Below are 15,908 nucleotides of genomic sequence, written 5' to 3' on the forward strand. Positions count from 1 at the left end.
GTTCTGCCTGTGGCAGTAATTAGTGAGGGATGTCCCTGCCCTTATCTCAACCATGAGCTTCTTCATCGTATTTTCTCCCCCGTCCTTCTGAGGGAGGGGAGTTGAAGAGTGGTGTGGTGGTGCTGAGCCATCTGCTGGCTTTAAACCACAACTATATAAATTCTAGGCCTTTTACAAAGTCAGTATCATTCGTTGCTTTTCAGAGATGCTACAGCAGAACTCTTCCCATCTATTCCCAAGGCCTAAAATGTTGACAGTCTTGTTTTGTACTGCTTTCATGAGAGCACAGATTATGCCCAAAGGCTCGTCTGCCCCTGTTCCCGGCCCTGCAGTTACACATCCCCCTCCTTCTCTCCTGCGGGTTTTAGCGCTTGGCCACAGCACGAGTCCGATCGAGACACCGCCCGACCTGACAAAACCGAGGAGTTCCTTCCCTCAGCCCAGCCCAAGCACCAGCACGAGCCCCGGCAGGGGCAGAGGGAGGTCGCAGCTTCCCCCCTCAGCCAGCCCCCGCTCCGGCCGCGCTGCCTGGAGCCACAGCCCCGCCTCGGGGCCGCCCCGTCGCCACGGCACCCGGCGGCCCCGCCACGCCGCGAGCGCGCAGGCGCCTCACGCACAGGCGGGCGCCCCGTCAGCGGCGGCCGCGCGTGCGCAGGGGCCGGTGGGGCGCTGGCAGCTGGGCCCGGCCGAGCCGCGCCGCCTCCGCCCGGCCATGTCGTACGGCCCGCTGGACCCCTACCGGCCCGGGGCGCCGCCCCCGCCGCGGGACTTCGGCGGCATCATCCAGACATGCAGCGCCAACGTGCAGCGCATCGCGCAGTACAGTGAGTGCGGCCGGGACCCGCGGGGGGATGGAGCGGAGCCCGGCGGCCGCCGCGCCTCACCGGGAGCCCCCCGCGGGGGGAGCCCCGGCAGGGTCCCGGCGGGGCGGGCGGGGGCCGAGAGCCGGCCGGTGCGGCAGCTCCGCACCCGCCTCGCTGGGGTTTAACGAGAGCTGGCGCTTGTCAGCTGCCGCCAGCCCGGGCAGCGTGCGCGGTCGTGGCGTTTTTATCCACCCGCGGGAGCCCCCCGCGGAGCCGAGCCCAGCCGCTGTCGCCCTTGGGCTGCTGCTCCGTGTCTGGGTGCCTTCGGGTGTGACGCTGCCGTGTGGAAGTGGGGAGCCAGAGGTCCTCACCCCTCCTCGTTCCGGGCATCCTGGAGAAGCTGCTGCCGCAGGAGTTCCTGAAGGCTTATATTTACTTGCGACTTCCTCTTAAATTACTGAGCAGAATTATGCAAAGAAATGTTCTGCTGCCGAACAGTGTCGTTAACGAAATGGCGTTGCAGTTTCTTGGGCATATGTTTGTCGTTAGAGAATGCTATCAATGTCGTAAGGTAGTCATTGAAATTCTGTTACTGATCACTGAAATACTGCTTACAAATTGAATCATTTCCAAAAGAGTTATTGATACAACCCCTTCCTAAACATGCTGCCTTTCTAAAAAATAGAATTAGCTGTCTAAATGTATGCACACAAAGGCAAGGTCAGTTGAAAATGTTTTTTCTACTGTAAGATGGTGACTTATCCAGTTTGATTACACAAAGCTATGAATGTTGCTGAGACTGCTTTGCTTCTCCTCGGTCATGTTTGTTTCCTCTTGGTATAGCCATGGCTGCCTGTAAAATTGCTCCCTAGTTTGCCAGATAACATGGCTTTTTTTTTTTTTCCCTTCCATGGGACTTCTCTATGATCTTCTAGTTAGTTCAGCTTCTCTTATTTATTGTACGATACTCCACTGTCTCATGACCAGCAGCCTTCCTATCTCAGTGTGCCGCCTATCTCAAATGAAACAAATAGCCTTACAGTTTTTTATCAAGGTAGTTGGGAGCACACAGAACATCTGATTTACTATTATGGTAATTAACTGTGTTCTGCATTTATAAAAGACTTCCATTCAAACCTGAGAAGAGCAACTGAAGCCTTAAGCTTTCACATTCCTCATTTTATCCCTTGTAGGGAAAAACAGCAACCAAACAGTGGACACAGCTGAACTTTATTCACTCCTTTTGGGAAACTCAGTAGAATTAGCACCTCACACAAAATGTGCAGTGAACTGTTGGAGGGAGCTGGTAAAACTATTCCTTGCAAGGCTCTATGTTACCTAAACATCTAGAGGAGAGATTAAAATGCTGTAAATAATCTGAAATGCATAATAGTCTGTATATGGAAGACTTTACAGCCTGAAAAAGTATTTTTAAATTGAAAACTATTGGCAGAGGAGGCTATCTATATTGATACTTATACCCACCATCTAAAGAATAAAGGTGAAGAGCTCCAGCCTCGTTCTTTGGCCTCTTAGGGGCTTTTCTGTCATTTAATGTAGATTCTGCGCATTGTTGTTGGCTGAAATAAGCTAAGCACAGCAGACTGATCAACCTGGCAGAGAGGAGAACAAAAAACACACTGCCTGGCATGGAAGTGAGACTTGTACAGGAATGTTCCTCCAAAGGAGAGAAAAAATAAATAGCAAAAGTATCTAGACATTATAGCACAAATGCCACCTGCCTGGTCCTTGATATCCATACGCAGAACACAGTTGGTGCATTATTTGTCAGTTTAACTTGACTAACAGTGAAATTATTGTGGTCTTGCTAGAAGTTGTGTTTGTCTGAGTGTGTTTGTTGTTAAACAGCTCTTCGCTGTATGAGCTAACAGAAGCCAAGAAACTTGTTATGCTTGCTGTATGCAGAAGTCAAAATCCTTGCCTAAATACTGATTAAATCATATTGTAGCTCCATCTGAATTGCCATTATTATAAGCTGCTGGACATCCCTTTAAAAGAATTGGCTGTTGTAGGAACCTGATATTTCTTTAGCAACGCCTTTTGTTAACTGCAGTGGCATGCTCCAGGCTAATAACAGAACTTGCAATGGTAGGATCTCACTGAACTGCAAGTAAATTTTGTTAAACTCATTGGATATTTCAACACCATTAAGCTGTCTGTAGAACTATATTGAGTTGATCGTTCTTGATCTTGCCTGTCTCACCACTGGAGGGGATAGGATATGATGTCAGGATCAACCAGAGCCAACCAAGCACTGTACTGCTGTCGTAAGTGGTGCTCCTAAGATCTTTATTTTAATAATGCTAAAAAATGTGCAGCTACAGCAAATGAGCTTGCTGATCTGTTCAAGTATAATCATCTGAGGTAGAGAAGAAGCGGTAGTTGCGTTTCAGAAAGGTTAACAGCTTAATGCTATTCATACTGTGGTTGCATGATACTTAGTGCCTGCACAAGGGAAACCGTCGAAAGAGAGTAATATGGTAAAAAGAGGGCTAGAACATCTCTTTGGCTACAACCTGATTTCAAATTGATGTAAGATAACTGTGAAGTACACCAGTGCTATCTGTTGTACTTGAAAGACTGTGCCAGTGCTGCAGCAAGTTTTGGCTATAATGAGTAGCATAATTCATATATATATATATATATATGTGTGTGTGTGTGTATATATATATAAATATAAAAAACCTGTTAGCAACCTGTGCAATTAGTTCAGATCCGTTTTTAAAACAGAGCACTAATACATTAAGCAATTTTAGAATATGTGAAAATGGCAACACAGTCATAGAATCATTGAATGGCTCGGGCTGGAAGGGACTTCAGAGATCATCTATCTCCAACCCTCTGTCCTAGCCAGGGATGCCACCCACTAGAATAGGTTGGCCAAGGCCCCATCCAGCCTGGCCTTGAATGCCTCCAGTTATGGAGCACCCACAGCTTCTCTGGGCAACCAGTTCCAGTGCCTCACCATCCTCTGAGTGAAGAATTTCCTCCTAATCTGTAATCTAAATCTCCCCTCTTTTAGTTTAAAACCATTCCCCCTTGTTCTATCACTATCTACCCAAGTAAAGAGTCCATCTTTTTTATAAGACCCCTTAAAGTATTGAAAGACCCCAATGAGGTCTCCCCGGAACCTTCTCTTCTCCATGTTAAACATGCCCAGCTCTCAGCCTTTCTTTGTAGGAGAGGTATGGCCTAAAATGCTGAAATAAGGTTGTTAGAAACAAACAACTTTGTTAGTTCCAAAAAGAGTGAGGAAAGAGGAGCATGGCATGCCTTTAGCTACAGGTATTTGCCTTCAGGATACGTACACCTCTCTATCATGTTCTTAGATGAAAAGTTGGTCTAGTAATCTAGAATGCATCTAAATGGGGATGTTTAAAATGCATTCTTTGCTTTAAATGCAAAGCATAAGTGGTGTTTTACCAGCCTGAGTTAAGTGAAATGTTAAGAGAAATCCTTCTTTAGGAGAAGCGGGAAGAATAACTTCAAAAGGAATAAAATACTCTAGAACTTGTCTTACTAACTAATCTTGTGATCTCTTTATCATAGCTGTGCAGATAAAGAATTTGATGAGCCAGCTGGGAACCAAGCAGGATTCCAGCAAGCTCCACGAAAACTTGTAAGTATTAACTGAGTTAACTTTTATGTAGGTTCTTTTAGTTGCCTCTGTATTCTTAGAGAAACAGAATAACTTGCTTTGGGCAGATGCAATTTAATGTAGTCCTACAAAAAAAAAAAAGACTAGATGTGTTAAGTAATTTGCAGCATGTGCCTCCAGGACTCTGGAGAAGCCATTCTAAGCTGCTGGATAGGACTGACTAGAAACTGGTATAGAGTATCTAAAAAGGGTAGTAAAGTACAGCTAATGCATGGCTAATATACTGAGGACTAGTCTTAATAGCTTCACTTGTGGTTTAAAAGGAATGAATGGCATACTGGGTACTTAGTCCTCACGTAAGAGCAGTAAAAAGCAGCAAAGAAAAGTCTGTGCATCTTTTACAAACTTGAAAAGCATAAATAGCAAGTTATGAGAAAAACAATTTTTGGAGTAAGGAAATTTGAAAGCGAGTTCTTCCATTATCTCTTGTGTGACTGCACCTTGAAACTCTGAATATCCAACATCCCAATTTTTTTCTAATAGTGGATTTTTGGATAAACGCATGACTCATGGTGATAGTTCATGCTAATGTACATTGCATTTAGAGGATGTGATCAGAGTCAAAGAGAAAAAGGAATCTGCTTTCCTGAGCTGTTCAGGTGATTTAACCTGTACTTAATCAGTAGATCAAAGAACTAATCACTGGTGACCAAATTAACGTATTTCCACTCTAATTCTGTTGCGGAAATGGCTCTTCTTCACTAAGATGTGAGTGGTTGTACTCCACAAATTGTCAGCTGCCATACAAATTTAATACAAAAGGCTTAGATGGCTTATGCAGTTCATCTACTGCTGGACAACTTAGATAGTAATGCAGCCTGAATATGCCAATTCATGTGATCTGTTGGGCTAAATAGCTGCTTTTCACTTAAACGGACGTGGTGTAAGAATAGAATTATTAAGATTTGAGAGGTCTGGCTGAAAAGTTTATCCTAAAGGAACATTTCTATTAAAAAAAAAAAAAAAGTGAAGTCTGATTGTTTCAAACTCCCCATTTCTAACCTAACACTGGGTGTGCTACTCCTATAGGCTCCACCAAGAGACATCTCTCCATATTGCCACATTTTCTGTTTGATTGCTTTGTAGAATTGTGGCAGTTAACAGGCTACTCAAGGAGTCAATCCCTTCAAGGGGGGATAACATGCTTGATTGAAGTGATTCCTTTTCCTTACTTTTTTTCACTCCTAAAACAGTATATAGGTTGTGTGTCTGCAGTTGCTTGGCATGGAACAAGGTAGCAGAGGGAGAGAGAGATGCTGTCTGAATGTTTTTTCATTATGGCTGTAGTTAATAAAGCATCTGTCTTACCTGTCCTAAATTGTACTTGTGCTGCTGTGCATGTGGAGTACCCAGATCTGTTGACACATCTTATACCTATTAAATTCCAGTACAACTTGATCCTTGCTTTATTATTGTATTTTCTTGGTCTCTGCTGTTACATATACACATATGGCTGCCAAATGAAACTTGCAGTTCTGTTCTCTGAGAAGCACTAATCTTTCTAATAAACCACGTATTTCATGTACAAGATGATGTCTTAACATTATACTTCATGTAACCATTGGCTTCCTGTAACTGCAGTACTAATGGAGGTGCTGCTTCAGTAGATCCTTTGCACTGATAGCTTTGAGTCTTTATGTTGTGACTGAGTGGGGGGTTTAAGGCCTTTATTTGGAAAAGGCCTTGCATTTCTCAAAGTAGAAGCTGTTTCCATTACTGAAAAAGGATCCATAAAGACATGTGAACCCAGAATGCTTTCTTGGTTGATATTGTGAAAACTGAAATGCTCAGAGACTGCTTTTTTGGAAGAAACTTGTATAACTGCTTCTGAACTCTTATTTTAGACAACAGCTACAGCATTCTGCAAACTGCCTTGCCAAAGAGACCAATGAATATCTAAAGGAGCTGGGGTCTCTGCCACTTCCTCTGTCTGCTTCTGAACAGGTATGCACACAGAATTTACATGGAGGATGGGTTTTTTTGGTCCCTTTTTTCATTAAGCTAACTTAGAACACAAGTTCATTGAGCTTGAATTGGCACAGCTGAAAAGACAGCAGCCTTCTGCAGTGAAGACAGTTCTTGAAGTGGGAAAATAAATTAAGCTGGCTATGTCCTGACTATGACATTGAGGTGGGGGAGGGACAACATGACACTTTTCAACAGCAGCAAATAACTGTAAATGTTTATGGAGACCTGCATATGTAGTTCTTTTTCTGAGTAAATTTCTGAAAAATACACTTGATCAGGAAGTGTTTGGTGACATGAGGGTGTTTTAGGAGAAGAGCTTAGTGCAAACTGCATGTCAATATGAAGTGTGATCCTGCAAAAAAGTTTTCCCTTGCATGTGATTCATTAGCTGTATTGGGGGTGGGGGAGGGAAGGAGCTCTCACTTTGCTCATAGTTGAATAAATTTGGTGAGGCAAGGATTATGATTGCTAAACAGTCCTTCATGGTCTCCCTGTGGGAAAGGACAGTCCTCTGCTGTTGAAGTTTTCTCGACTCTACTTTAAATCAGTACTGTGGTATTGATTTATATGCTTTTGTGATACTCTCGTGGGATGATCTGTGGTCAGCAGCTGTTTTCTTAGTAGATCTAATTCTGTATTTAAAGGTTTAAATGCTAGTTGTAAGCATGGCCATGTTTTGCATGTTTGTTCAGCAAGTATTTTTCAGTTTATCTCCTTTTGGTGAGCAAAATTGACATATGCATGTTGCTGAATGTGGCAGCAACTTCTGAAGGTAAATGAAACCTGATGGAGCTGTTCAGTCAAAATCTGTAGGAGCTTGTATCGTGTTGAGGATCTCTCCTGGCAGAGGGGCTATTGCTTCCAGACAGCTCAGATGAAAACTGCAGAGTATTATAAGGCTGCTGTAGCAGCTTATGCAGGGGAGAACTCATTGAAAATGCTTTTTTCTTAGACATCGCTGTTGAATTGATACAAGCTTGTTGAAGGATCACAATACTAGAAAGCTTGAGAACAGCTGTTCCAGAATACTGGAGCCCTGAGACAGCTGTTGTAAATCTCTGTAATGGAAAACATAATTGGCCTTAGTATTAACTGTCCTTGGGACAAGTTTTTTCCACAACTTCATTTTTCCCATAACTGGGATGTCACAACACTCAAAGGAGGTGATCTAGGGAAGCTAAATAACTTGATACTAAAGAAAAGATAAACTGAAATTGTTATTCTATCAGAACGGATATTCTGATTAAAATAACAGCAGGCTTGTGTGGCATGGCTGAGAGAGACAGCTCACTAAGCTGGGATAGTGGGGCGTGTTCTTGAGAACAGACAGCCCCACACATCCAGAGTTGTTCTGCTGTGCTCAGGCCTCCTTTGTGAGAAAGTTAAGGTGATAGCCTTACTGGGAAAAGAGGGTATTAAGACGAATTGGCTAAGTAAAGGAATAGAGGGTTAAAGTTTGTAAGTATCTAAAAGGTACGTAATTAAATGAGGTAGATTACTGGAATGTGTTTTTAATAAACTTAATAGTGTAGAACTCCTCTCTAGTTCAGTCTTAATTCTCTGATTTAAATCTAGTTTTGTGTTGCACAAAACTTTTTTCTGCACTAACAAGGCGTAGACATTTGGTATGGCAAATGAAAATATGATGGGCTTTTTGTTCTCTCCAGTTCCAGATCCAGAATGGTGGAATCAAAAGATCACTTGAATGGCAGCGTGTTTTTTTGATGTTTTGGAGTGTCTGGTTACAATAAGTGAATGGGAATATCTGAACACTTGTTTTTGTTTCAATTCTTCAGCGTCAACAGAGGCTTCAGAAAGAACGTTTAATGAATGATTTCTCCGCAGCCTTAAATAATTTCCAGGCAATACAGAGACGAGTATCAGAGAAGGAAAAAGAGACTGTAGCAAGGGCAAGAGCTGGATCCCGTATTTCTGTAAGTACGTCACTACAAAATTCCTACAAATAGAGAATTACAAGTGTTTTCAGAGATTTCTACTTGCCAGTCAGCTTCATATCTGCCTACTGACACATAACTGAGGCCTCAGTACGTTATTTTGTCATTCCAGATGTCATAAGTACTAGGCATTCATTTTAATGTGCTTCTCCTCAACGTTAGTAGAAGAGGGAAGGAATCCTTGTAGTTGCAAATGTTGTGGAGGATGAGATGGGAAGTCAAGGTACAGCTAATAGCTTAGTTTTGCAGGCTGGTCTTTGACATCAGCCCTAGGCTATAAAGATTGAGGTTGATTGGAAGCTTACCGTAACTTAAATTACATTTTAACCTCGCGCTTTATTTTATTGTAGCTTCTGTCTTGCTAGCATCTCCAATGTATATTCAAATATTCTCCCTATTCTCCCTGTTATGTTTTTACAAGAGCTCCTGTAGCTCTTAAGAAGTCATGATAAAAAGACCAGTGAAAGCATTTTTCTCCCCTTGTCCCAAGTCTTTGTATTAAGTATGCATTCTTAACTTGTACAAGGGAATACCTTTATCACTTGGTTTGTGCTCTTAAAAAATAAGTGACAGACAATGACACCTGATCTGAGTGAACAGACTCACTCTTCATCTCTCAGTTGCATTTGATATTTGCTGAGACAATCTAAATTTAAAAATTAAATCTGAAGATGAATCTAAGTCTAGTTTTAATTACCTTAAGTTAAATCTGAAAGTTGAAGTGACAGTAGCATTCTCAAAGAACTGTCTGGACAGTACATGCCTTTGTCTTTTAGATATGTCAGTTGGTTTTGCTGCTACTTCTGGTAGTCTACAAGTCTAATAACTCATTTATCTCTTCCAGGCTGATGAGCGGTTCAGAGAAGAACAGCTAGTTTCATTTGATAGGTAACACTTCTTGCATTCTTGTTTTTTACTGTTACTTACGTATAATTAAAATCATTGTAGTAAGGTATATTATTGTAACTTGGGCAAAGCTCTGTTAGCTAAATGAAAAGCCAAAAGATGTGAAATGCAATTATTACAGTACTTGTAATATACAGCATAGAAAAAAACACTAAATATGACAGTATTTTACTATACTTAAATGTAGGTTATTGATTACTGCCCCAATGGAAATAGTACAGTCCCTAAAACGTAGCAGTTGGAGCTTCTGGTTTTCTGGACTGAGCACGAGATTACCAGACATGTTTTCCATCACCATGACTCTTTCCACAAAGAGCTTATTCTGTACCTATTCTATAGGTTTGGGTATTATCTAGCAGCTAAGTTAGAGCTATTACAGACTAGTGTACAAGGCTGTCTTAAATTCAGAAGCCCTGGACATAATAACAAATTGATGTTGCGATGCACAACTCAACATTATGATAGCGTCAGATGCTTGTATAGTTTCTGCAGTAACAGCGCTTGCATAGCAAGTAAGTATGCAGCATATTTTATCAACTCTGTAGTGTGAGTAAAGTGAACTTTAGACACTCCAAAAGTTTGTGATTACTGTGTCAGTTTCTACTATATGTATTTTAGAAATGCAGGGTGAAATATGTTGGCCCTATCTGTATAAACCTCCTAGTGTTCCAACTCGAGACCTAGCTTACATGTCTCATCTACCCACACTCCCTCTGCAAACTGTGCTGCATCTGATCAGCTGTTTGGTATGCATCCCCTTTGTTAGCCCTGTGTTTCCATGTACTGAGTCAGAACTGAAGAACCCACGTTGTTCAGTTATACATATGCTGTGATGAGTTTGAAGGCCTTGCTTACTAAAGGAAGGGGAACCACCTAAGTACCTGTTCATGCAGAGGCCTTTGGCTCATTGAGATATAGGAGCATGAGGCAGCGGCTACTCCGCTTTTAAAATTGTCCTTGTGTGCTACATGTCAGAAACTTCTGCCTTAAATACCTGAAAACCCTACGGTCATCTCAGAGCTGAATTCCAGTGTTTCAGCTGTCTATGATCTAGACATGTAGCTTGATTTGGTTTCTTTTTTATATGTTGTGTGATTTAGATTTCTATACCCAACAGGCATATTGTGACATTAGTGTTTTCAGGTACACTTCCCTGATGCTACACTTGAACTTCTTATGCAGAACACGGAGATGACCTTGTACTATGTGTGCTGTCTTCACTGCAAAAGTTTGTGTAACATACAGTTACAAAGTGCTGAAATCAAGATGGGGGTAGATGAGGTGCAGAGTTCTTTCTTAACGTCTCTCTTGGCGTGTGATTTAACTTGCAGTTCTTAATTAAACTAATTAAAATATACTCTTTATTCGTATCTCCAAATGCCAGATAGCAAGTGAGCATCTTTGAACTGACATGCTTCTCAGGTGTTCTTTTGTTCTGATAGTGTTGTGCTTGCAGGCTACTTTCCACCAAGAATTTCACCCTTATTGATCCCACCTTTTGGGGTGGATGGTGAGAGGAAAGGAAGGTACAGATATTAAAAAAAAAAAAAAAAGTTATATAACATTATAGGCAGTGGTCACATCCTAGCATAGAATATCATATGCGTGTACTGTTTTCCAGTTCCTTCACATTTCCTGGCCTGTCAGTACTATGCAGTTGTTCCTGTTTGTAGTTGTCATAAATCTGCCTCTGTATCTGGTTGCAAGACCAGGAACTTGAGAGATTGTTTTGTAGGAGTCTTTTCAACTTCAATTCACTGTTACTTTTTATAAATTTAGTATGGAAATAAGCCTTTGCTGAAACAAACAGTGTCTTATTTTCTTTCCATCTCTTCCTAGTGGTGAAGATTGGAATCAAATGCAATCTCAGGAAGAAGATGTGGCAATAACTGAACAGGACCTTGAACTTATTAAAGAAAGAGAAACAGCAATCAGGCAGTTAGAGGTGAACAGTAGATTCTGCATGGTTAACAGTATTTGGAGATGAACCAAAGAAGTTGTGTAGTGCTAAATAATGGGATGGGCTGAAGAGACTTGAAGGTGGAGGAACAGAGTTCCTTGTAGGGAGGATTGATGCCAAGATCAATCTCCCTGCTCCTGTTGAAGGAGACTAGGTATATTTTCCTTCAGTGAAAGGAAAGATCCTGGTGATCCTTCAGAGGTGGTAGGAGCAACTCATGTCACAATGTCCATCTCAATTCCCTACCGTGCTAATTGTTAGTGGCATGAAACAAATAGTGAGTAGTGGGAACTACTCCCACTACTAGAGGAGCAGGCTTTGGTGTTAATCCTGAGTTGCATCAACAGTAGCATCAAGTCCCTTATGTCAGTAAATGATGGTATCTATTCTGTTATTTCAAGCAATGTTCAGAAGAGGTACTAAGAATGAGGCTTAGAAAAGCTGTAACCAGTGTTTGTTGTAACTTGTCAAATTTGTCTTCAGGCAGATATTTTGGATGTCAATCAGATATTTAAGGATTTAGCCATGATGATTCATGACCAAGGAGATATGATTGGTAAGTGTTTGGATAATAGGAAGTTTCTCTTTAGTTTAATGGCGTCATCTGCCTGCATAGTTCAATTTTTCTGATATTTTGTATAAAAAGTATCATCACATTTCTGATATTTTTTTCTAAACAGTGAAGCTTTGAATTCTTTTGCAACACATTCTCTTATTTTTCCATAGATAGCATAGAGGCAAATGTGGAAAGTGCAGAAGTTCATGTGGAAAGAGCCAGCGAGCAGTTACAGAGAGCTGCCTATTATCAGGTAAATTCTATGTGCTTGCGTTATTATCAATGTACAGGTGAGCAATAATGGTACAGGCGTAGCAGGACACATATTAAGGATTGTATCACACCAAACGAGCTATTTAAGAACAGCTTGTGCAAGCTGGCATTCACACAAAATAGTTCTGAAAGGAATAGATAAAGCACTTAAGTCAAAAAAAATAGTATTGAATTTAGCGTTCTAATTCAGATGAAGGAACAGACAGACTATGCATTCTCTATATATGCTTAGCAAGTTAAATATTCGTCTCTTTGCCATTCTCAGGAGAGGGCAGAACAGTTCTGCTAACAACAAATTATCATGTTGTGCCCATCTTGTAAACATCAGCCAAGCCAAAATTACATGTAAAGATGCAAAAACAAATAAAATCTTTGCCCAGATTAAGGAAATTTCTGATGACCTGGTTTTACAGCAACTTTCTAACCACTCAGTTTCTATCCTGTAGTCTGACCTTCCTGTCCCATTCACTCTTTTGCAGTGGCTCTCACTGCTGCTTAAATCTCCTTTACAATGCTCATAGTTTTCTGTAGCATCTGTTCATTGTTGTTCATGGAAGTGCCTGCCCAGTGACAGGATGAGAGGCAGTGGGCACAAACTGGAACACAGGAGGCTCCATCTGAACGCCAGGAAGCGCTTCTGCACTGTGTGGGTGACTGAGTGCTAGTAAGAGGCTGCCCAGAGAGGTTGTAGAGTCTCCCTCCTTGGAGATGTTCAGAAGCCATCTGGACTTGATCCTGGGCACCCTGCTGTAGGTGTTCCTTCTTGAGCAGGTGGTTGGACCAGATGGACCCAGAGGTCCCTGCCAACCTCAACAATTCTGTGATTGTTGTACCTTACGTGTGGACTTAGGTTCTGTGAAGGAACAAGGGTTCTGCTGGAGTCAGTCCTATAAACGCTTCAATGCTGGGACTTCAGACTCCCATACAAAGTAGAGAACTGGACGCTCTCAAGCTATTGAGTGGGGAGATGCTGGAAAGCAATAGAATTCCAGTGCTGTTTAAGCTGCAAGGAGGGGAAGGTAGCTTTTGCCACCTGGCCACATGTAGTATTCCCTGTCTCCATGGCTTTCTTACTAATATTTCAAAACTTTTAATAAATCCAAGTCTGGAAGCAATTAGGCATATATTAGATGTGTTTTTCTGGACAGAAAATGAAGTATTATAACTAGTCTCAAATCCTTAAAGTTATAAATATTTGGTGTATGTAGACAGACTAGTTTCCTACAATGAATAAGATGATCAAAGCTGTAAAGTCCAGGTACAGTAACTATATATTAAATCATTTAAACTGTAGAAATGCGATGATACCTCTGCACCACTTCCAAGTTGCTATGTGGAGACTGCATCAGAGGACTAGTGTTTTTATTTGTTTTACCTAGAAAATCCAAATAGCTAGAGATGTTTAGCTTTCCTTTGAAGCCATGGGGGCATCGCTTTGGATGAAAAATATATGGTAGGCATTAAATTCCCTTTCTGTAGCTAACTTGAAGTAAAGCTCGTGTTTTCTGTAAAAGTAGCAAATCTTGTTGCATTTTGACTTAATTGACTGTCTTGGACCACTGTGCTCCTAAGCTAGCTACATTTAGCTGCAGGATCATGCTGTTTAAGGAACATGCAAGTGTACAGACTGCTCTGGTTACTTCCGCTGAGTAAGTATGGATATTGAGTACTCTAGTTCACTGAAGCTAGTTACACAGAATCACAGAATTTCTAGGTTGGAAGAGACCTCAAGATCATCGAGTCCAACCTCTGACCTAACACTAACAGTCCCCACTAAACCATATCCCTAAGCTCTACATCTAAACGTCTTTTAAAGACTTCCAGGGATGGTGACTCCACCACTTCCCTGGGCAGCCTGTTCCAATGCCTCACAACCCTTTCAGTAAAGAAGTTCTTCCTAACATCAAACCTAAAACTCCCCTGGCGCAACTTAAGCCCATTCCCCCTCGTCCTGTCACCAGGCACGTGGAAGAACAGACCAACCCCCACCTCTCTACAGCCTCCTTTGAGGTACCTGTAGAGAGCGATAAGGTCGCCCCTGAGCCTCCTTTTCTCCAGGCTGAACAAGCCCAGCTCCCTCAGCCGCTCCTCGTAGGACTTGTTCTCCAGGCCCCTCACCAGCTTCGTCGCCCTTCTCTGCACCCGCTCAAGCACCTCCATGTCCTTCTTGTAGCAAGGGGCCCAAAACTGAACACAGTACTCGAGGTGCGGCCTCACCAGAGCTGAGTACAGGGGGACAATCACCTCCGTAGCCCTGCTGGTCACGCTGTTTCTTATGCAAGCCAGGATGAAACATTAGTTACATTAACTGATAAAACTCTTGCTTCTTTGTCATCATCTGTTCTTGGTATAAGTGGCTTTTTTTCTTCTTTCATTAGAAGAAATCCCGTAAGAAGATCTGTATCCTGATTGTTGGTCTTGCTGTGGTTTCTATAATCATAGTCTTGATTATCTGGCAGACAAAAAACTGAAATCTTCACATGGAACCTTGTCTCATTGCTGAGAATTCCTTCTCCTCCCCCCAGCACCAACAGGCTGACTAGTCTCAGAAATGAATTGACCACCCTGAGAGAGCACAAGCTGGTACTACTTATAGTAATAGCAACTAATATTAGCAACTAATGTGCAGATAACTAGTATTTGGAATTAGTGAACCATGGAGACAGTATATATCAGTTTATATACAAATTATATTGTTTTATGTAACTAACATCTTGTGGTTTTGCTTTCTGTAATGTATTATTCCCTGTCCCAACTGTACGCTGAAGTGTGATCAATAATTGGAGATGTCTTGTTTTTTGACAAGTGGCACAATCTTAACTTTTTATATGTGTAGGTAACTTGTTGGACTGGAATAAGAATGACATTCAAAGAGGGCACAACAATAATTTGCACTACCTTAATTCATCAGTTTCTAAAGTCTCCAGCCCCATGGTTTTTATTAGTCTCCAAGTGGCTGTGTTCTAAATTCAATTGAAGAGAGATGCCATTGCAGATCTGAAAGGCAAGGAGAAGTATGTATGGATGATAGTTGGAACCACTGTGTACTTAGTAACTGGTCAGTTTGGCCTTGAGGCTCACTGTTTTTAATTTCCGTGCATGGCTTTTTTTTTTTTTTGGAACACATAATTTGAGGACAGGGATGTCCTTTAACTTACAGTCTGTCAATGCAGCTTCCTTAGAGAAACTAGCTGACTTGTTATTAGACAAATAAATCTCTTCCAATGCTGACTCAAAGCACTAAAATACAGTTTAGCTGCTTGGTCCTAATTGTTTTTTTCAGGGAGAAAACTGTGGAAATATAAGGAAGTGGGCATTTCCAGGTTTACAAGCCAGCAAGATAGATGAGTTATAGGTGAAATCTTGCATCTTGAAGATTATTGTAGTGTATTAGCAAATATTGTATGGCTTGTGAATGTCTGGTATTTTCCATTCTTTATGAAATAAAGTACAGAAATTGGTTGGGTGAAGTGCTAGGTTTTTGAGACTGTGGATGAGCGTGCAAATGAAAAAGATTGCTGGTTCCAACTGTCTTGCTAGCAGAGCTGGACAGAATGTAGCAAGCACTCCTCACTGTGTAGCTCTGAACTGACGTGCACTGAGGGAACAGCAATCTGTCCAAAGCCCAACACAGTGTGGTAAATGCATCATACTGACCCATTTTGTATTTAATCCTTATTCCATGTCTCCTGTATAATAAAGTAAATGTGAAAGCTGGGAAGGGAGGATGTTCTCCCAATTGCACAGTGGTTTGCACTATTGCGCCATCATTCCATCTAATAACTGTTAATAAACACTTTTAAAAGCC

At 41.6% G+C, this 15,908-nt stretch overlaps 1 protein-coding gene across 1 annotated transcript; it reads left to right on the forward strand.

The window, feature by feature from the left end:
* Positions 1–640: 640 nt before the first annotated feature.
* On the forward strand, positions 641–15,908 carry STX12 (syntaxin 12). The gene is made up of 9 exons (XM_084300504.1): positions 641–824; positions 4,374–4,443; positions 6,327–6,426; positions 8,247–8,384; positions 9,250–9,293; positions 11,151–11,256; positions 11,755–11,827; positions 11,998–12,080; positions 14,479–15,908. The coding sequence occupies exons 1-9, from the start codon at positions 713–715 to the stop codon at positions 14,569–14,571; spliced, it is 819 nt and encodes a 272-aa protein (XP_084156630.1). The 5' UTR covers positions 641–712; the 3' UTR covers positions 14,572–15,908.

This window comes from Netta rufina (assembly GCF_964035555.1).
Source record: "Netta rufina genome assembly, chromosome: 23".
Taxonomy (NCBI): Eukaryota; Metazoa; Chordata; class Aves; order Anseriformes; family Anatidae; genus Netta; species Netta rufina.